We start from the raw sequence: 22,755 nt of genomic DNA, 5'->3' as shown, positions 1-22,755 counted from the left end.
TTGTGTGATTTTATCCGCGAGTCGCACCAATTTGATTAAGAAATTTTTTTAAATTTTTTTTCTAAATGTTAAATTATGTTTTTTCCTTTTTTGTTTCTAAATATTTTAATACAGTTGCCACCTATAATTATAATTAAAGTACAAGTGAGTTGTTTACCAGAATGAAAATTGTACAAGCGAGACTTTAATATTTACAAGAGAGACAATCCATTGTCAACAGCAACACCTACAGAATACAGAATTTCATTATGAAATCGGGTCCATGTCTGGGAATTCTTTTCAGCAATTAGTCTTGGAAGTAACAATAATAATTTCTAATTGTTACTTTTTGTGGGTAATTGAAACCATTGCCTTAAAAAGTAGTTAGTAAATTTAATGATCTACCAAATAGTCATGATAGTGTCGCAGAAATATATCAAAATAAATCCCAAAATAAATATCTTCACATCACAAGTCACAATATTGTATGACACGTTCTTCTCTAAATGATCCCATGTCAAACAGGGCAGGTCATTCGTAAGAAGGAAATTGGAAACTTACAGGACTTGTTTATTGTATCCTAATGACTAGTCTAGTAATGTTTTCAAGTAATACTAATAATCAAGGCTTCATAATTTTTTTGTGAATAACCGATTCGTATCTGAACTGTTAGCTGGATCTAAAATATTGATAATGCAATGATTACTATTTATGCCTTAAATGTGTTTGTTAAATTAGATTTCAGGGGTATAGAGAATATTTTCTAAATAAACATGATTAATCTCATCTTGGCTCTCCTACCATTTAGACTAGCCATTGAAATATAGTCATCTAAATGTTTGATGTATTGCGGAACCTTTCCAAACTTATCATTGAAATGATACAAAAATTAAAGCGTCTCCGTAACGCAGCTGTATAAAAAAATATAGACGCTAGACAGAAACTCCACATCTTCTGATAAAATTAGTTTGAATATGGAGGCCTTTGACAGTAGCTTGTACTCAATAGCTGTAACTGCAACTGTAGTTCTTCTATTTGCATCAACTATTTATACATTAAGAAATATTTTGAAAATTTGGAGAAAAGGAGCACCATCTCCAGTCTCCTCAGAAAAGACTATAAATGCAACTCATAATCTCGACCGCGATGAAAGTGAGGGAGATGAAAATGACAAAATTATTTTTGAAGGTACAATTTAATCAGTTAAGTAATCATAATGCAAAAAAATAGGCATTGTCTAAAATGAGCAAGCAGTTGTGTGGCTCTCCACGGGCACAGACCCGCACAGGGTCACTGTTGTGTAGAGCGGTCCTTCATACATACCTGCCAACTTTTGAAAATCCCCATGGGGGTTTTAGTGCGTGACAACAATTCTTTGCAGCGTTTTTTGCACGTGCTGTTTTGTGCTCTAGAAAAAGTGCCATATCTTCTTTATTTATAAGGTATACTGATGATGAGCTTATAAGCCTTTTTCTTCTTTTTATTTGCATGATTCTAGTAAGTATATCGGTAGAAAAAATAAACATACATGTACCAGGATATATTTTCTTGTGAATGTGTAAGAATATTAAACGATTGTTGACTTTTCCCAGTTTGAAATTATGCACAAAGAAGGACATTTATTTGGTCCTTGTGAAAAACAAAGCATAGTACATTGTACTTTTGATTATTTGGTAATCAAATCAGGTTAGGAACAACCCCTCAAATGAGGGGTAATCCCTCAATGTAATGACTATCTCTTTTATAAGGGGTACATTTCAAGTGATAAAAAAATATTTTTTTGTAAAAACCAATTCTTAGTACAAAAGGGCACATATTTATATTATTTGATGAAACTTTTCCCGAAGAACTATACATCTATCTGGTATTATATGGTCAAAACATGTACAAGAATTTTATAATACTCATGGACTTATATCTTCTTCATTTTTAAAAATAAGTGGATCCCTCTTTTAGAAAAGTTGTTCTAAATATAATGAGTTTTTCCCCTTTTAAGTTAAAAAACCTAAGTTTTTCTTTTTTCTTTTATACAACAGCAAAATGACCCCCTGTCTGGGGGACTGTCCATCATTTAAGGGATATCCCTCATTTGGGGAGTGGTTCCCAATCTGTTAATTATAAGAATGACAACACTTTAGTGTACGTATGATATGTTACAGTAAGGGTAATGTCAATAAGCTACTATTTATTATGTTTATGGTAGTACTGCATCATTGAATTTTGTCAATCAGCCATGCTTTTCTTCTTAAGCTGTGTAAGAACCTTCTTGCAGATGAAATTCACCTGCCATATTTACGACTTTACAATTCTGATACGAGGAATCCAAACAAGTTCAAAATTTAGCATGTCCAAATAATCATGAAAGAGAACGATTTTGATTGGCTTATTAATTTGATCATGAGAAACACAGACTTTGATTGGCTGATCACGATTGTCTTCCCTTGGGAACAGTTCAAAATCGGGAACAATCATTTTTTTTCGTGTAGATTTTCACAAAATCGTGTTTTAGAGCTTTTTTCATGATCACGATCGTGCAATCGTGACAAGGGGTCAAAATCGTGTAGTACACGCCTAAATCGTGACAGTTGGCAGGTATGTTCATAGAGGATCTGGATGGGTTGTCAATAAATTCAGCACCTTTTGTCCATTTGTCTCATAGATTTATCCCAAAAACACAACAAGTACAAATCACTTAAAAGAGCAACAGAGGCATAGCACTGCTATAATTATTGGTACAGCAGATCTATAAGCGCACCAGAATTGCATCTCTTGCCAGGGGTTTTGGGCATGCACCCCAAGAAAATGTTGAAAAGCTTGAGCTTTCTGAATGTATTTCAATTTTTGAGGGTATATTTAATTATTTATGTGTTAATGCAGGAGATGTCTGTTGAGCATTTAAATTTGTTGGATTTGCATTGTTTTTTTTATACATTACAGGTGGATGCATGATTATTTTTTTTCAGGGGTGTAATTACCAAAAAGAGAAGTTATACTGCTGAGAGGAGCTAGGCAAACAAATTTTGGATGATTTAATGCTAAAAAAAAGATATATTTTTCATTAAAAGGGTACACCATCTATCCCCCTGAATCCGCCATTGTATTTATATCGTAATAATGGAAGACTAATAAACAGAAAAGGGGTAAAATTAAACACAAAAGATACAGATACTAATGAATATGTGTTGAGGTTAATTATATATAAACTAGTTTGTTTTAGATCAGTAAATTATCAAAATTTAAACATATATAAAATAAAAAACCACTAAAAAGCAATACTGGAAAAGCATCCAACCCTTCACTTAGTTTTCTACTACTAACTAGAGAAACATATTTCTAACCTATCTTGAACTACCTTTGGCTTTGTAAATTTTTTAACATAAAGGGGCATTATATATATAGCTGTCAAATTCTAGTTCTCCTATTTGAGTCAAATTCTCATATTTGATTTAAAACATACTAAAACGTATATATCCAAATTATAAAAAGTATAAAATAAACACAATTTACGATGCACAGACTCGATAATAAGATAAGATATTTTATTCCAATTAAAGGGCCCATGAAGAGCAAAGTAATTTATTACAATGATTTAGATAATTGACACAATAATCAAATGTTGATAATCATATGTAAATATGAATATACTCATCTCAATTATAAGGTGTTAAACCAAAGCCAAAAAAAGGAGGGGTTAATTTTTTTTTTTGGGGGTGGGGGAGGTCAATTCGCAACAGCATAGTGTATTGCACAAAAGCAAAAAAAAAGGGGGTGGGGGTCATTTCGCAACAGCAAAGTGTATTGCACAAAAGCAAAAAAAAAGGGGGTGGGGGTCATTTCGCAACAGCATAGTGTATTGCACAAAAGCAAAGAATTGATTATAAATTCAAATCATATAACCAATTCTAAGTTCTTTGACTACAGTTATTCTGTGTCAGAAACCTATTATGTGTCAGATATTGAATTACAATCCAAATTCAGACCTGTATCAAGCGCGAATATTGTGTCCATTTTTGCCCCAACTGTTCAGGGTTGGACCTCTGCAGTCGTATCCAGCTGCGCTTGGCGAAGCAATTTATTTATATGTAACTTTTTATTACATGCATCATATAATAAACCATCCTTTGTGTTCTCTAACCTATGAGCATATTTTAGCATTGCCAATAAAATTGAAAAATATATAGGAAATCTTCCTAATTCAGACATAACAGCAAAATTACTTGCTTTTCTGTTTACCCCAAGAATATGTTTCATGAATTTTGTGTGTGATTTTTCAGATATGTCTTTTGAATAAACCTTTTCTAAAATGTAATTGTTCTTCTTTCATGCAACTGAAGTGGTTGAAAACATTCCCCATATTTCACTGCCATACATTAAAATAGGTTTAATTGTATGGTCTGTATCAGCATTTCGTGTGTATTTTAGTCTAGACGCCATCTAATTAACCATTGAGGTGACCTCTGAAGACTGCCGATGGTCATATAACCTGATATATTTTTTACATAAACATAGATATGAATAGATAGCGAACTCGTGCAATTGGATTTTTCTAGGTCTGTTTGATTTCATATTACAGGTTTAAACATATATGTTAATAATCGTTTTTACCTGTATAAGAATGAGTTTTTGTAGATCGAATCAGTCAGCCAAATGATTTGCCCTTGTTTCACTTTCAATGTTGACATTCTTTTCTTTTAATAGCTGAACATCTTAGTTCATGCGTAACCCATCTCTAGCTAATGCCCCTTTGTCAACACCAAAACCGGAAAAATAATCAGTTTTCACCCTCAACCACAGGCCCACCAGCCTAGGCTTGTGAAAATCATCTCTACAGGCCAATAGAATCTAACTAAAATTTTCGTAAAATTCAGCTTTGGGTCTTTAGATTCAAAAGTTTATCATGAAGACTGAATAATTACACAGAAAACTAAATATAAACGTAATGGAATGAACGATGCTGCCTATTTTCACATAAGAGAACACTTCCTAAAGATCTCAGGGTTCTCTCTAAGGCGAGTCCACCAATTTCTGGACTCATGAAAATCTGTCTCTGGACTCATCAGTTTCAAAATTGAGCACACATACATTTGTATCATCATTTTATAGCAAAAGTAGAAAAATAATCTAAATTTGATGTCATTTCACTGCTCTATTTTATCATTGAAACTGAAATAATGAATTATATACATAAAAGAGGGACGAAAGATACCATAGGGACAGTCAAACTCATAGATCGAAAACAAACTGACAACGCCATGGCCAAAAATAAAAAGACAAACAGACAAATAATAGTATAGATGACACAACATAGAAAACTAAAGACATAAGTGAGAACCCTGGTTCTGTCATGTCTGTACAGGTTACATAATTCAGTCAAGTTTGAAGATCATTTTGGTTTTTAGTATTTTCGGTTTATACACTTAAATCAGTAATGAACATAGTTGATATACGTATTCAACATTTTAAAGAACATTTTACTCTTAACAATAACCACAATAAACCTATTTCTCATATCAAACATAAACTATAAGAACTAGCCAAGGAATTTGTTTTTGTCCCGGCCGATAAAGCTGCTAATAATATTATTATTGTTTGACGTAAATTTTACATTGAGGTTCTGAAAAAAGAAATCACCAATTCACCAACATTCCAACTGCATGAACTGACTCCATTTTCAGAAAACGACATCTGTAACAAACATAAACTTTTAGCTACCGCTTTACAAGCAGAACCAAATACAATGAAAGTCCCAACTATGTATTGGCTTCCGAAGCTACACAAAACACCTTACAAATATAGATTCATTTCGTCTTCAAGCCATTGTTCCACTACTAAACTGTCTATTCTTCTTACCAGTACACTTGGTACAATCAAAAACCTGATAATAAATTGTTCAAATAAGGCCTTCGAAAATAGTGGAATTAATTACTTTTGGAGTGTCAAGAACTCATTGGAAGTACTTGATAAATTGCATGCATATATTGGTGATTTTGAGTCTGTTCAAAGTTTTGATTTTTCTACCCTATATACCACATTGCCTCACATTCTCATTAAGAAAAAATTCACACACCTAATTAAATGGGCATTTAAAAAGTCAGAATGTGAATATATATGTTCAAACTCTTTTAGGTCATTTTTTAGTAGCAATAAACAAAAAAACTATGTCAATTGGACATGCTTTGATACTATATATGCCCTTGAATTTTTACTAGATAACATTTTTGTTCGCTTTGGAGATTCCGTATATCATCAGGTTATCGGAATTCCAATGGGGACTAACTGTGCACCACTTATTGCGGACCTTTTTTTGTATTGCTATGAGTTACAATTTATGACAAAAATCAGCAAAGACCCATCGAAACAACATCTTATACACAAATTTAATAATACTTTTAGATATTTGGATGATATTTTGACTCTCAATAATGACAACTTCAGTATGTATACTAAAGAAATTTATCCTGTTGAACTTACTTTAAATAAAGCTAATACTAACAATGACCACTGCCCTTTCCTCGATCTTGATATCTATATCATTAACGAAAAGCTTAATACTAAAATATATGATAAAAGAGATGATTTTTCATTTCCTATCGTTAATTATCCATTTTTAGATGGTGACGTTCCCTTGTCACCATCTTACGGTATATATCTCAACTTGTACGATTCGCTCGTGTATTTAACAATGTTTTAGATTTTAACGAGAGAAATTTATGTATTACTGAAAAATTATTACACCAGGGTTTTCGATATCACAAACTAGTCAAAACATTTACTAAATTTTATCATCGGTATAAGGACATCATTCGTAAATATAGCTCAACATGCAGACTTCTTATACGTTCAGGTATTTCACATCCAATTTTTTATACGACCGCAAAAATTAAAAATTTTTTGGTCGTATATTGGAATGACGTTGGCGTCGTCGTTGTCGTCTGGCGTCGTCCGAAGACACATTGGTTTTCGCACTCTAACTTTAGTTTAAGTGAATGGATCTCCATGAAATATTACCATAAGGTTCAATACCACAAAAGGAAGGTTGGGATTGATTTTGGGGGTTATGGTACCAACAGTTAAGGAATTAGGGGCCAAAAAGGGGCCAAAAATAAGCATTTTTGTAACTTCCAGACAATAACTTGTGTGTAAGTGTATGGATCTCTCTGACATTGTACCACAAGGTTCCATATCACAAAGGAAAGGCTGTAATTGATTTTGGGGGTAATTGCCTCAAAATTTTAGGAATTAGGGGCCAAAAAAGGGGCAAAAAACAAGCATTTTTGTAGTTTCATGACAATAACTTGTGTGTAAGTGTTTGGATATTTCTGAAATTGTACTACAAGGTTCCATATCACAAAGGGAAAGCTGGAATTGAGTTTGGGGGTAATTGCCCGAAACGTTTAGGAATTGGGGGCCAAAAAGGGGCCAAAAATAAGCATTTTTCTAGTTTCCAGACAATAACTTGTGTTCAAGTGTATGGATCTCTCTGAAATTGTACTGCAAGGTACCATACCACAAAGGGAAGGCTGGGATTGAGTTTGGGGGTGATGAATCATAAGGGGGTTCAAAAAATTTGGGGGGGGGGATTTTTTTTTACTTTTTTTTTCTTTTTTCTTTTTTTTTTTCTTTTAAAATTTTCCATTTTAAGTTGGTTATTTCTGATTAATATTTAAAAGCAAATAATAATGATATGGTAGGAGATACACACCAAACAGGATGTGTAAATTATTATATAATAAGTATTGTGCAATAGCAAGAAATTTTCAATTGCACAGTATTGCACAATAGTAAGAAATCTTCAATTGCACAGTATTGCGCAATAGCAAGAAATCTTCTATTGCGCAATAGCAAGAAATATCCAATAGCACAATATTGCGCAATAGCAAGAAATTGTCAATTGTACAGTATTGCGCAATAGCAAGAAATATTCAATTGCACAGTATTGTGCAAAAGAAGATACTTCGTATAAGTTGCTTATTTCTTGATCAATTTCAATGGGGTTTTATTCTTGAATTCTTGGGGTTCTTTAATATGCTGAATCTAACCGTGTATTAAGTTTTTGGATTTTGGGCCCCGTTTTTAAATTGGTCCACATTGAGGTCCAAAGGGTCCAAAATTTAACTTTGTTTGATTTCATCAAAAATTGAATTATTGGGGTTCTTTGATATGCCGAATCTAACCGTGTATTTAGATTCTTAATTTTTGGTTCCGTTTTCAAATTGGTCTACATTAAGGTCCAAAGGGTCCAAAACTAAACTAAGTTTGATTTTAACAAAAATTGAATTTTTAGGGTTCTTTGATATGCTGAATCTAAACATGTATTTAGATTTTTGATTATGGGCCCAGTTTTCAAGTTGGTCCAAATCGGGATCCAAAATTAAACTTTGTTTGATTTCAACAAAAATTTAATATATGGGGTTCTTTGATATGCTGAATTTAACCATGTATTTAGATTTTTGATTTTTGGGCCCCGTTATCAACTTTGTCCACATTGAGGTCAAAAGGGTCCAAAATTAAACTTTGTTTGATTTCATCAAAAATTGAATTCTTGGGGTTCTTTGATATGCTGAATCTAACCATGTATTTAGATTTTGGATATTGGACCATAATAGGTGAATGTTCAATTTAAAATTTTTAAGTTCTTAGACCACATTCATTCTGTGTCAGAAACCTATGCTGTGTCAAATATTTAATCACAATCCAAATTCAGAGCTGTATCAAGCTTGAATGTTGTGTCCATACTTGCCCCAACTGTTCAGGGTTCGACCTCTGTGGTCGTATCAAGCTGCGCCCTGCGGAGCATTTTATTATGGAAATATTCTTTATAAAGCACAAAAATGTCAGTATTCACCTCTGAAGCTAACAAAACCTTTAAATAGACTTATTAAGAAGGGATATAGTTACGATACTGTTGTCAGGTCATTAAAGATTGCATATTTTGGCGTTAATATTGATTCACTTATAGGGTCTTTGCATCGGCACTAAACACATTTATTCAAAAACCAGTTGTTGGCATGACACGGGTTATGTTCTTCTCATATATGTTATGATGGTATGATACTAAACCCCTAACGGGAAGGATTGTGCCTGATATTCATATGATGAAGACATAATCTTTCAATCAGTTTAATTGAAGTCTGGAGCTGGCATGTCAGTTAACTGCTAGTAGTCTGTTGTTATATATGTATTATTGTCATTTTGTTTATTTTCTTTGGTTACATCTTCTGACATCAGACTCGGACTTCTCTTGAACTGAATTTTAATGTGTGTATTGTTATGCGTTTACTTTTCTACATTGGCTAGAAGTATAGGGGGAGGGTTGAGATCTCATAAACATGTTTAACCCCGCCGCATTTTTGCGCCTGCCCCAAGTCAGGAGCCTCTAGCCTTTGTCAGTCTTGTATTATTTTTAATTTTAGTTTCTTGTGTACAATTTGGAGTTTAGTATGGCGTTCATTATCACTGAACTAGTATATATATTTGTTTAGGGGCCAGCTGAAGGACGCCTCCGGGTGCGGGAATTTCTCGCTGCATTGAAGACCTGTTGGTGACCTTCTGCTGTTGTCTGTTCTATGGTCGGGTTGTTGTCTCTTTGACACATTCCCCATTTCCATTCTCAATTTTATTCAGCATTCTACATGGATGGTATTATCTTCTAAATTGTGTGATCTTTAGCTTACCTGATGAAGAATAATTCAGAAAATGCTTTATATAAGCATACAATTTTTATGCCTCACCATAGCGGAGGGGGCATTAAGTTTTACCCTTGTCCATCTGTCCGTCCGTATGTCTGTACGTCCCAAAATAGGTTTCTGTTAACTAACTTTAGTTTGCCTCAACCAAATGTTATGAAACGTATACACATTGCTTATTACCACAAAACACAGATCAAGTTTGAATTTTGGTGGCGTCACTTTTACTGTTTAGAGTTATACCCTTTTCAAATGAAAAAAATGCTGAATTTTTCGTTTCCGTTCTCTAACTTAAGTTTGCCTCAACTAAATGTTATGAAACTTATACACAATGCTTATTACCACAAAACTCAGATCAAGTACAAATTTGGGTAGCATCACTTTTACTGTTCTTGAGTTATGTCCCTTTATAACGTTATATGCAAGCGTGGGCATCATCTGTGTCCCATGGACACATTCCCTATTTATTTTCAGTGTGATCAAATCAAATTAAGTATAGGTTGGTTTCTCTTTGTCTTAAATTACCCACTGATGCCGTTTTTTGGTTAAATTGGAATGATAACGGCATAATAAGTCTGAAAAATACTATTTTCTGTTAAGATAACCAAGTGTTTTCACCTTGCATAGATGTGAGTAAAATATATTCAACTTGTTTTCTTCTAAATAATAGTTTATTCATGGGATGAAAGTGCATGATCAGTATAGTTTTGAAAACTTGTTCTTATATATATCCTTTCTTGTTCTAATATGTGAGTTGAAAATATGTCAAGGTTTGTTCTATGCTGAGAATAACACACTGTTAAACTTAGTGGTTTTGTTAATCCTTGATAATTCTCAAGGGATAAATATCATATATTGACATGCTTACAAGTAAAAAAGAAGTAATTGAAAGACGAGTTTGAACTTTTATTCCACTTTTATAAATATTTGAAGAAAAAAAATAATATTTTATTTTTGTTTTTATTTTAATGCCGCTTTGTCCACCATTTTTAATCCAGGTTTAATCTAGCATTTTATACATAACAGTGGCGGATCCAGAAATTTTCATAAGTGGGGGCCCACTGACTGCCTAAGAGGGGGCCCGCTCCAGTCATGCTTCAGTGATTCCCTATATTCATGATATAATCAACCAAATTTTTCCCAAAAAAGGGGCCCCCCCTAAATCCGCCTCAGCATAAGGAATTGGCTGTACCTACTCAGGAATATGACAGTTGTTTTCCCTTTGTTTGATATGTTTGAGCTTTTAATTTTGCCATTTGATAAGGGACTTTCGGTTTTGAATTTTCATTGGAGTTCGGTATTTTTGTTATTTTACTTTTTGTCCATATAAATGGGGTACTTTTTCTTTATTTTTTCAAACGATCCTCATTTGTCAATTTTGAACATTTTGCAATGATTGTCATACATTTTAGTTATAATTTGGTACATAAACTTTCAAATGAGTTTAAACAAGCTAAAAAAGGAAGAAGATACCATGGAAACAATCAAAACCATATTAAAGTCAAAGAAATACAGACATCATGACAAAAAATAGAGACTAGAAATTTTGATATATCATCTTGTTTTTAGAAATTAAATCATTTTATCTGTAACACAATCTGTAAGAAAATCATTTCAGATGGCATCGCTCAGCAACCAAAAACAGGGGCTAAACTAGGATGCTCTGGAAGAATCTGAAATGTCTTTCAAGGGACTTTTATTTGCGTATAAAGCAGATGTAACTAAATGATATATTTATATGTGATATATATATATACACTGTATTTGTTTGATACATTTTAGGTGGAGATGCACCAGAAGTTGATCCTATGCAATATTGTGAACATATACAGAGTGAAGTAAAGAAAGCTAAATTTAGAGTGGCTGAGAAAAAGATTGGAGAAACAATGACAGCAGAACAAATAGCTGAAGAAAAAGAAATGCAACGAAAACAGTTGGAAGAAATATTTAGACTTATGCAGGAGCAAAATGACAAATTTGGAGTCAACAGTGTAGAAGACATACAGAACCAGATGAAATTGTATGCATGAGTTACATGTATAGCTTTAAAAAATAATTGAGTTTTATTTAATGAAATTTTTTTTTATGTTGATCTTATTGGCAGACTTATTTTAGTAGACCAGCAATAAAAGAAAAACTTTTGATGATGGAATTAAGATTTTGAAATAAGTATAACAAATTTTTCCAAAAGTTTTCCCTAAATTTAAGTGAGTAGTACTCAGGTTTCTTGCAGTAAAGACATAACATGCAATGTTTTTTAGTTTTAAGTACAAGTATTTTTAAGTTTTCAATCAAGATTGATAATAAATATATATATATATTTAATGAGAAAGGGACCTCATATTAATATGAAGTTAACAAATTTGTACAATATTTCAGGAACTTGAATAAGAATATCTGCTTCTAACCATTGCTCTTTATTGCAAGGAGACCAGTACAGAAGGGAAACACTTTATATACAATTTAAATTTTAGGGTCAAATTCAGGATTTTACAAAGGATTTCTTGGAAAGGGTATTGCCTGTGCATGTGTGTTACATATATTATATTTGTATCTTTTGCATGGTTAAATCAAATGAAAAGTGAATATCCCACCAACATATTTTATTTCTTATACAAGAGAACAAGATATGATATATTTTATAGTTTAATTATAGTTTTCTACATTTTACTTTGCAGGTGGAATAAGATAATCTTACTTTAATCCATACAGAATATGAATCGGAAAATAAAAGCTATAAACAGGCCTGAGGGCTATGTGAGCTATTGCCATCACTTGACATCTGCCGTCGCCACCATATATTTTTTCTAAGATATTTACCTCTGAAACAACTGAACAAATTTCAACTAAACTTAAGAGTGAATGATCCTTATGGTACCTTGTATAAAGTTTGTGTTTTTATTCTGGTCAATCAACAAACATGGCCGCCATGGCTAAAAATACAACATAGGGGTAAAATGCAGTTTTTGGCTTAAATCTTGTATTTAGCAGTTACAGCAAAAATGACCGTGTAAAATTGATCAGCAGGTCAAGGTCTATTTACTAGAAAAATTTCAGACAAATTGGACAACCCAATTTGGAGTTATTGCCACATAAATAATAATTTTTATGAATTTTCTCTGTTTTTGGTAGTTTTCTTGAACACTATTTTAGAAAAAGAGAAACTTTAAACAGCAAAAATGTACAGCAAAGTCAGATCTTCCGAAGAGTCTAAGGACCAAATTCGTCAATTGATCCCTTATAGGGGTTATTGCCCTTGAAAGACTATATCTATTAATTTTTTTAAGTTTTTTCCAGAAACTATGATAGATAGACAGAAATATTGGATGGCAAAAATGTTCAGCAAAGTAAGCCCAAAATGATCGAAATTGTCAATGAAACCCTTATAGGAGTAATTACCCTTGAAAGACAATACGTTTGATCCATATCATTTCCATTACCAGAAATACTCTTTTACTATAAGCTGATTTCTCACTTAATTTAAACCTTTTATGGGCTTACTGGATCCCTGCATCTTTGAACTGATAAATTAATTGTGACTGCTTGACATTTTTCAAACACCCTTCTTTATTCTTGTGTACATAAACGAACCCTGCCTAAAGGAATATATTAATTTTATCTTTTAAAAATAGTTATCGAAGCAGTCATATGGAATTTATCCCCATTAGAATATTCATCCCTTAGCTCAACTTACTGACATAGATTTTATGCCCAACAAACGCACAAATGACGTCAACATATCTAAAACCAAACACTTTGACGGAAAGATAATGATTGGAATCAAGGGTATTGTTTTTCTTAAAAATTTTTAAATATTTTGGAGAAATTATGATAGAGAGAAACTACAAACAGCATAAATGTTCAGCAAAGTAAGAACTAGCTACGAATCAGTCAACATGACTGAAATCTTCAATTGATCACTTATACAAGTTATTGCCCTGGAAAGATGATTGTAACTAATTTTTTTTTGCCGAAACAAGAGAGAAAGTTTACTCTGCAAAAATGTTCAGAAAAATAAGACTACAAATATTGTAAGTCAAATAACCAAAATTATCAATTAACCTCTTATATTACAGAGTTACTGCCCTGAAAAGATAATGTTTACCATTTTTTTTTAGTTTTTTGCAGAAACTATGATAGAAAGTTTAAATGGCATGTTTAAACATGCATTAATATACATGTACATTAAAAAGCAAAATAATCATTGATGCAAGATCTACACAAAAAAATCCAGGTGAGCGATTCAGACTCTTTAATAGGAGCCTCTTTTTAGGTTTGCTATTAGCTATTGTTTTAATTTGTAATGGCATGAATGAATCATGAAATTATAGCAAGATAATTCATAAAGTTAATGTTGTTTGTGCTATCATAAACTACTTAAGATTTAAGCTCAAAGTAAAGGGAAATACAGGAAAGATTTTTCCTTAGAATTTTAGGCCACATGCGGGCCACCCATTTCATATCAGAAAAAATCTCAATGACAGCTACTAAAATTTTGATTCTTTTGTAACATGAGCGGCATAAACAGTGAATAATTGAATAAGTTTTTGAGTGTTTAAAGTTTCAGAATGTAAAGGAGTGGATAGTCTCAGTAACTGTTTGTTCATACACCAAAAATGAAAGTAACTGTTATGTTGTAGGTTGATATATCCATTGTTTAAGCCATAGTTAACTAATTTTGGTGTACATCCAAGTGTTTACCTGGAAGGCTTTAGCTCTTGAAACAGTGATTTGTCTCAATTTTGTCCGATGACTGGTTTTTGTCATGTTTTAAGGTTTACTCTAAATAATTTTTCCTTTCTAATTTACTTAAACATTTTTACACTGACATGATGCATAACACAACTCTCTTTCATATATATATATTTACAAAATAATTTTTGTTAACCAAATTGTTTGAAACAGGTTCACATACACATTTCAAACAAAAAATAATTTTTGCAAGTGTGTTCAGTCAGGTAATTTTCAAAACAAATTGAAAACATTTCAGCTGATATATCTAATATACAAAAGGTATACAGTATACCGTGTAACAATAATGTGGTTCAGATTTAAAGTTATAGACATATTACAATTTTGTACATTAAAAAAATAAAATCAAAGAACATTTTCCAATGAATGATTTTATTCTGAAATATTTCAAAGGAAATATTTGGCCTTAAATGTTTTTAAAAAGCACATAACATACTTCATTTCATATCAGTCTTGTCCAAAATTTTATGACAGGTAGTTCTGTGCAGATGTTAAGCTTTGTGTCTAATAGAAATGGTTGCATTAGACATGTTCGATATGAGCATGGACGAATATTGGGGGCAATATTAGTGTACTTTTTAAGCATTCCAGTGTGTTTATACAATATTGTGATATTTACTGTTGTAGTTTTACTATATGTTATAGATGTGTTCAATTATATAAAAATGAATATTGTATGTTTTATATAATTTTGTAAAATCAAAAATTATTATGAGCTTTTATTTATATTAGATTGTTGGTCAATGGCCAAAAATATTTTAGCTCACTTTGCCTAAATGGCCATGTGATCTTCTGCCATCCCTTTGTGTCAAACGTCTGGTGTAAACTTTTTCAAAAATCTTCTCCTCTGAAACCACTGGATATAGTTCAAGCAAACTTGTGCTGAATGATTCTTAGGTTATCTAGTATAAAGTTTGTGTTTATTTATTTTTGTCCATCATGAGACATGACCCCCCCCCCCATGGCTAAAAATATAACATAGGGGTAATGCAGTTTTTTGCTGAAATCGCAAAAACTGAATCAGTTAAAGCAAAACTGACTTGGGTAAAATGATAAGCATGCTCAGATTATTTGGCACGAAATTTTCAGAACAATCAGACATCCACATTTGAAGTTATTGCCCCTGAAATAATAAATTTTACAAAATTCTCTGTTTTTGGTTATTATCTTGAAAACAGTAATAGATAAAGAGAAATTGTAAGGGGTACAAATGTTTTAATCACATACTATTAGTTAAGAGAAATCGAGGATCTCAATGACCAAAATTAGTGTTTGTGAAACTGCTATATATTCAATGAAATTATTCCTGTAAATTGTGTGGTAAATAATTTGTCAAAATTTTATGAAAATTAACTGAGCCAAATCTATTTTAGTCAAAGTGTTTGGTACCCCCTTAAACAGCAAAAATGTCAGCAAATTAAGATCTACAATTAAGTCAACTGACAAAAATTGTAAATCAATCCCATATAAGAGTTATTGCTCTTGAAACAAATTTTATTATATTTCATGTTTTTTGCTATGATAGAGAGAAACTTCACTACAAAAGTCTAAAAGTCTGAAAAGACCAGTTTTTGTCTTAATTTGCATGAACTTTTACTCGACATTCTCCAAAAGTATGACTTGTGTCTTAATTTTTCTTGACAAATTCTCATTTATATTAAATTTGTATGAAATTTACTTGACATATTCTCGACATTCTGAATATGGTCTTAAAATTTCTTGACAAATTCTTGACATTTGAATACTGTCTTGAAATTTCTCGACATTCTTATTTTTTCTCAGTATGGCTTGACATATTCTGGACATTTTGAATCATGTCTTAAATTTACTTGACAGTTCTGAGTTTTACCAATCATGACCAATATTTATGATATAACTTTAATCTTTATTTCTCTTTATATGATATACTGTTGTTTCAAGTTGCACTTCTTTACAACAAAAATAAAAGTTGGGCATGTTAAATAATTCAAAATTTGGGTATATAAATATTTTTACAAATGCAAATATGGCTATGAAATCTAAAGTATAAAATAATTCAAATGTGGGTGTGTTGATATAAAACAATTTCAATGTGGGTTTTTAAATAATTACAAATTTTGATTCCTAAATCTTATAAATTAAATGATTCAAACAAACATACTGTAGACATATTTCATTCTACATTCATAATATTCAATGTTGATATGGTAAATAATTATTATACCAAAATGTGGTTTATATAAATAGCAAATTATGATGATATACAAATCATTCATTTTAAAGAAGAAAAATTTGTGTAATGTCATCTGTTAGAATATATTAAGTATTACACATGGACAGGATGTTCCCCATAAAATTAAGGTATTCCACACCCCAGAGTACACGCAACTGTCAAATAGAAGTTATTGCTTTACCTGTAATCAGCCATACAACTTATCAGTTGACCGACCATGCCACTACAATTTTAAAAGTTTGTTGATAGATGAAAATGAAAATCATCATTTTGATGAAAAAAAATTGAATTGAAATGGATTTTCTTCATCAAAATTATGAAGTTAATTATTTTAACATAAAAACAAATTGAATAATTCCCAAAGATTAAAAGAAAATTATTATCTACTCCAGGAATAATAACAAAAATGTATTTATAATTGGTCCCATCAATGATTTCTATAGAAATCATCGGTCTTATGAAATGGTTCTCACACAGACTTGCATAATATAGATCTAAACATTTTTTTCTTTTCAGGAAGGAGTTATCACAAATATTTATTTTTGATAAAAAATTATAAAATTCAACACTCACATTTGAATAAAAAATGTTTTTGGGTTGTTCTAAAAAATGAATAAGGTTTTTGAATCAAGATGGGAACAAATTCTTTGACCTAAACGAAAGCCCCCCCCCCTCTTTTTTTAGCCACACAAACCCAAAAGATGAATTGTGGGGTCCAAAAGAGATACAAGACACCTATTTTAGTAAAGCAAATTTGACTGGCAGTTTTGCGAACGGCAAAAATCTAAATGCTGTTTGACAATACCTTTGACTAATATTCCAAGTGAAAACAATTACTTAAATGTTTAATAAAAATAAATCAAAATTAAACTACATGGGGGATTATTCAGGGTATTCCAACTTAGTTGCACCAAAAGGGTATCTTACTATACCAAATTAATCCTTGATTCTTCAAAGTTTAGTTTAGCTTTAATAAAAAGGAGTATACAACAGCAATAGAATGTCATAAACAGTGCAGAATAAGTCTGTTCACATTTCAGGCTAAATTTATACTGTTGAGATAGTGTCAAGACATATTTAAGACTGTCAAGAATGTGTCGAGACATATTCAGACATTATTTAGAATGTCAAGAATATGTCGAGACATATTCAGACATTATTAAGAATGTCAAGACAGATCGAGACAAATTTAAGACAGTCAAGAATTGGTCGAGACTAATCGAGACTCTTATCAGATGATACAGGAAGTGTCGAGAAATTTTAAGACAATGTTCATACTGTCAAGACACTTGTCAAGAAAAATCAAGAACCTTATTAGACAAATTCATACTATGTCAAGAATTTTTAAAAATTATTCAGACAAATCAAGAATGTCGAGTAAAAATTCATGCAAATTCAGACAAAAACTGGTCTTTTCAGACTTTTTGACTTTTGTAGTGCTTGAAGTGACAAAAATTATCAGAAAAAGAAGATCTACAAATGTGTTAACATGACAAAAATTATCAATTGATCCTTTATAGGATTTTACCAAATTTATTAGTTTTTTGTAGAAACTATGATAGAGAGAAACTTTAATTTTAAATAGCATCTTTAAACAAGCACTGATATACATTAAACAGTAAAATAATCATTGATGCAAGATTTACACAAAATTTATAGTTGAGCGATTCATGTTATTACGAGCCTCTTGTTTATTTTCTATATTGTATCTCTTTTTCCACAATAATAAACATATCACAAAAATATCTGAATTTACCCAATATAAATTATGAATGATAACAACATATTTCTTTTAACTTCAAATATAAAATATATAATATTCATGTCTGCAAATTATATATATATAGTTCTGACTATAATATATTGTTTTTATACGACCGCAAAAAAAATTTTGTGGTCGTATATTGGTATGACGTTGGCGTCGTCGTCCGGCGTCGTCGTCCGAAGACACATTGGTTTTCGCACTCTAACTTTAGTTTTAGTGAATGGATCTTTTTGAAATTTGACCATAAGGTTAAATACCACAAAAGGAAGGTTGGGATTGATTTTGGGGGTTATGGTACCAACAGTTAAGGAATTAGGGACCAAAAAGGGGCCAAAAATAAGCATTTTCTAGTTTCCAGACAATAACTGTGGAACGGTGTATGGATCTCTCTGAAATTATACTACAAGTTTCCCTACCACAAAGGGATGGTTAGGATTTACTTTGGGGGGTTATGGCTCAAACCGTTTAGGAATTAGGGGCAAAAAAGGGGGAAAAACAAGGTTGTCCTGGTTAATGGACAAATACTTTAATACAAAACATAATTTAAAGTGGTGTAAGGGAGATAAATCAAATACATCATTGAAATTATCTCCCTTACACTGCTTTTAAATTATGTATAAAGAAATGGTTAATGAACAATAAGATAATTTAAAACAGTGTAAGGAAGGTAATCCAAATACAACGTTTTGGTTACTTCCCTTACACTGCTTTTAAATTATGATTAAAGAAATGCATATTCATAAAGGAAGACCAGTAAAAATATCTGCAAATGTTGCATCTTTTTTTTTTACAAAAAAATCCATATGAAAGATTTGACACTATATTTTTAATTCTATTATAAAATAGATTAAGTTAGCACTATGGTAAATTTAAATGGGTAATTATGGTTGCCAACTCCATTGGAAATTTGAATTGAGATTATGACCATATCTTGAGGGAAAGAATTTTTTGGGGGAAATTGTGGGGGGGTCAATTTTCTCATTTCAGATTTCAGAAATTAAAAAGAATTATTCCTCAAATATTATTTTTTTTTCAAATTTCAAATATTGAAAAATTTCAAGAAGTAATCTTTAATTGCACAGTATGGCGCATTAGATTTGTAAAATCTTTGATCACATTTATTTATTTGTTATGCGGAATCTAACAGTGTATTTAGATTTTTAATTTTGGGTCCAGTTTTCAAATTGGTCTACATTAAGGTCCAAAGGGTCCAATATTAAACTTTGTTTGATTTTAGCAAAAATTGAATATATGAGGTTCTTTGATATGCTGAATCTAAACAAGTATTTAGATTTATGATTTTTGGCCCAGTTTTCAAGTTGGTCCAAATTGGGGTCCAAAATTAAACTTTGTTTGATTTCAACAAAATTGAATATATGGGGTTCTTTGATATGCTGAATCTAACCATGTATTTAATTTTAGATTTTTTATTTGTGGACCCCGTTATCAAATTGGTTCATATTGAGGTCAAAAGGGTCCAAAATTAAACTTTGTTTGATTTCATCAAAAATTGAATTATTGGGGTTCTTTGATATTCCAAATCTAACCGTGTATTTAGATTTTTAATTTTGGGTCCTGTTTTTTTAAATTGGTCTACATTAAGGTCCAAAGGGTCCAAAATTAAACTTAGTTTGATTTTAACAAAAATTGAATTCTTGGGGTTCTTTGATATGCTGAATCTAAACATGTGTTTAGATTTTTGATTATGGGCCCAGTTTTCAAGTTTGTCCAAGATAGGGTCCAATATTAAACCTTGTTTGATTTCAACAAAAATTGAATATATGGGGTTCTTTGATATGCTGAATCTATACATGTATTTAGATTTTTGATTATGGGCCCAGTTTTCAAGTTGGTCCAAATTGGGGTCTAAAATTAAACTTTGTTTGATTTCAACAAAAATTGAATATATGAGGTTCTTTGATATGCTGAATCTAACCATGTATTTAGATTTTTTATTTGTAGGCCCCGCTATCAAATTGGTTCATATTGAGGTCAAAAGGGTCCAAAATTAAACTTTGTTTGATTTCATCAACAATTGAATTATTGGGGTTCTTTGATATGCCAAATCTAACCTTGTTTTTAGATTTTTAATTTGGGTCCCGTTTTTTAAATTGGTCTTCATTGAGGTCCAAAGGGTCCAAAATTAAACTGAGTTTGATTTTAACAAAAATTGAATTCTTGGGGTTCTTTGATATGCTGAATCTAAACATGTGTTTAGATTTTTGATTATGGGCCCCGTTTTCAAGTTGGTCCAAGTTGGGGTCCAAAATTAAACTTTTTTTGATTTCAACAAAAATTGAATATATGGGGTTCTTTGATATGCTGAATCTAACCATGTATTTAATTTTAGATTTTTTATTTGTGGACCCCGTTATCAAATTGGTTCATATTGAGGTCAAAAGGGTCCAAAATTAAACTTTGTTTGATTTCATCAAAAATTGAATTATTGGGGTTCTTTGATATTCCAAATCTAACCGTGTATTTAGATTTTTTATTTTAAGTCCCGTTTTTTAAATTGGTCTACATTAAGGTCCAAAGGGTCCAAAATTAAACTTAGTTTGATTTTAGCAAAAATTGAATTCTTGGGGTTCTTTGATATGCTGAATCTAAACATGTGTTTAGATTTTTGATTATGGCCCAGTTTTCAAGTTTGTCCAAGTTGGGGTCCAAAATTAAACTTTGTTTGATTTTAACTAAAATTGAATATATGGGGTTCTTTGATATGCTGAATCTAACCATGTATTTTGATTTTGGACATTGGACCATAATAGGTAAATTAAAAAAATTCAGTTCTTAGACCACATTCTCTCTGTGTCAGAAACCTATGCTGTGTCAAATATTTAATAACAATCCAAATTCAGAGCTGTATCAAACTTGAATGTTGTGTCCATACTTGCCCCAACTGTTCAGGGTTCGACCTCTGCGGTCGTATCAAGCTGCGCCCCAGCGAAGCATTTTATTAATATATACATAGTTCTAGTCATTTAATTGTTACAGTTTATAAAGTTGAGTCAGTAATTTTTATGTATATGTATATATTTAAAGATTGTTATAAATGGTGGTATTTGTAATTTTTGAAATTTTATTTATGAAGTTTTGACATTGTCAACAGATATTTCTTTATACAAGACAGTGAAGAATATCTACAGAAATACTTGTACAATGTAAAATGTATAAGTTTGAACAAAGTAGGTAAACATTACTTCTGACAACCTCCCTGCATGTAACAAGTTTCTTAAGAAAAAACCCATTAATTTGTGGATATGTATATACAGAAAATAAATAAGCAAAAGATGTTTTCATCAGATTTAATACATATATCTATTTAATTTGTAATGCCAGCAAGGTATACATTTTCTACATATCAGATAGGTTAAGGGTTAAGTTGTGCCTTAGTAATGTACTAGATTTTTTTTTATATAGAATGTTAAGCTTTGCATGTCTATTCTTAAATAGTTCATCATAAGGAATTTGATAATTTAATAGAAAGGAGTAGGTTTGGTAAGGCATTTGTTTTGCCCCAAATATTACTGGTAAGTCCTTTATTTCAAGATGAAAAGTGTTTGAAATTGATGCATACGTGTAAGAAAGTGAAATGGAATGGTTTTTTGTCAAGTTTTCATACAAAGCTCTGCCAGTTACACCATTATAGGTTGATTGAAAATAGAGAGTTTTGTGAAAATTGACAAAATCTTCTGGATTTCAACCACAATATGGCCTAGGAAACAGAGCGTAGGGCTTGACAAACTAAATATTCAAGTCAGATAGTTCATTTGTTATAACAAACACACAATGATTGTTGAAGCAGTCTGCACCAAAATCTTTTCCAACAACTAGTCCAAGACCAATATTCCGACATATTTCTTATGTGTCTAAACAAAGTTTTGCAAATACCTACTTATCCTGAATAAAATTTTACTTGTCTGAGGCATAGGACTTGTGGCCAATGGTGCAGACTAGTTGAAGCATGTGCTCATTTCCATTCCAAAACACCTGTTGAAGTTTGCATATTTTCATAGAATTTGGTGCAAAATTAAAATTAAGATAAAATTTTCAAACAAAAATACTGTTTTCCTGTCTAGTCATTGTTAAAGCTATGATACATTGTGATTATGGCCATGAAATCCTCATTTAAAAATTAAGCTAGATATAGGGGCCATATTGGGGCCTTATCAATTTACTCCTTTGGCCTATTTATGTTCATTTCTTGTCCAGCAAGTCCCAGAGTTTGCAGCTTTGTTAAGTTTTGGCATTTTCCAGCATTCATTTGCTCCAACATCATGAATTTATATTCCACTCTATTTGAAATAAGTTATTTAATCATCCTGGTTTTACACAATGTATATGTAGGTTAGTATCAA

The 22,755-nt window shown here is 31.4% G+C and overlaps 2 protein-coding genes across 2 annotated transcripts in view; one reads left to right on the top strand and one right to left on the bottom strand.

Annotated features, from left to right (window-relative positions):
• The window catches only part of LOC127709731 (cytosolic Fe-S cluster assembly factor NUBP2 homolog), a 68,764-nt gene extending 67,925 nt beyond the window's left edge, over positions 1–839 (bottom strand). Inside the window, exon 1 of the mRNA XM_052215401.1 lies at positions 781–839. Coding sequence (XP_052071361.1) covers positions 781–796 — 16 coding nt within the window. The 5' untranslated portion in view covers positions 797–839. The remainder of the gene's footprint in view (positions 1–780) is intronic.
• Positions 840–886: 47 nt separating this feature from the next.
• On the top strand, positions 887–11,807 carry LOC127709742 (matrix-remodeling-associated protein 7-like). Its single transcript, XM_052215416.1, has 2 exons — positions 887–1,167; positions 11,448–11,807. The coding sequence occupies exons 1-2, from the start codon at positions 954–956 to the stop codon at positions 11,693–11,695; spliced, it is 462 nt and encodes a 153-aa protein (XP_052071376.1). The 5' UTR covers positions 887–953; the 3' UTR covers positions 11,696–11,807.
• The last annotated feature ends 10,948 nt before the right edge of the window (positions 11,808–22,755 follow it).

The sequence above is a fragment of the Mytilus californianus genome, unplaced genomic scaffold (assembly GCF_021869535.1).
Source record: "Mytilus californianus isolate M0D057914Y unplaced genomic scaffold, xbMytCali1.0.p SCAF_7, whole genome shotgun sequence".
Lineage (NCBI taxonomy): Eukaryota > Metazoa > Mollusca > Bivalvia > Mytilida > Mytilidae > Mytilus > Mytilus californianus.
Note: the sequence above shows the minus strand (reverse complement) of the source record. Positions and strands in the feature narration are given on the sequence as shown.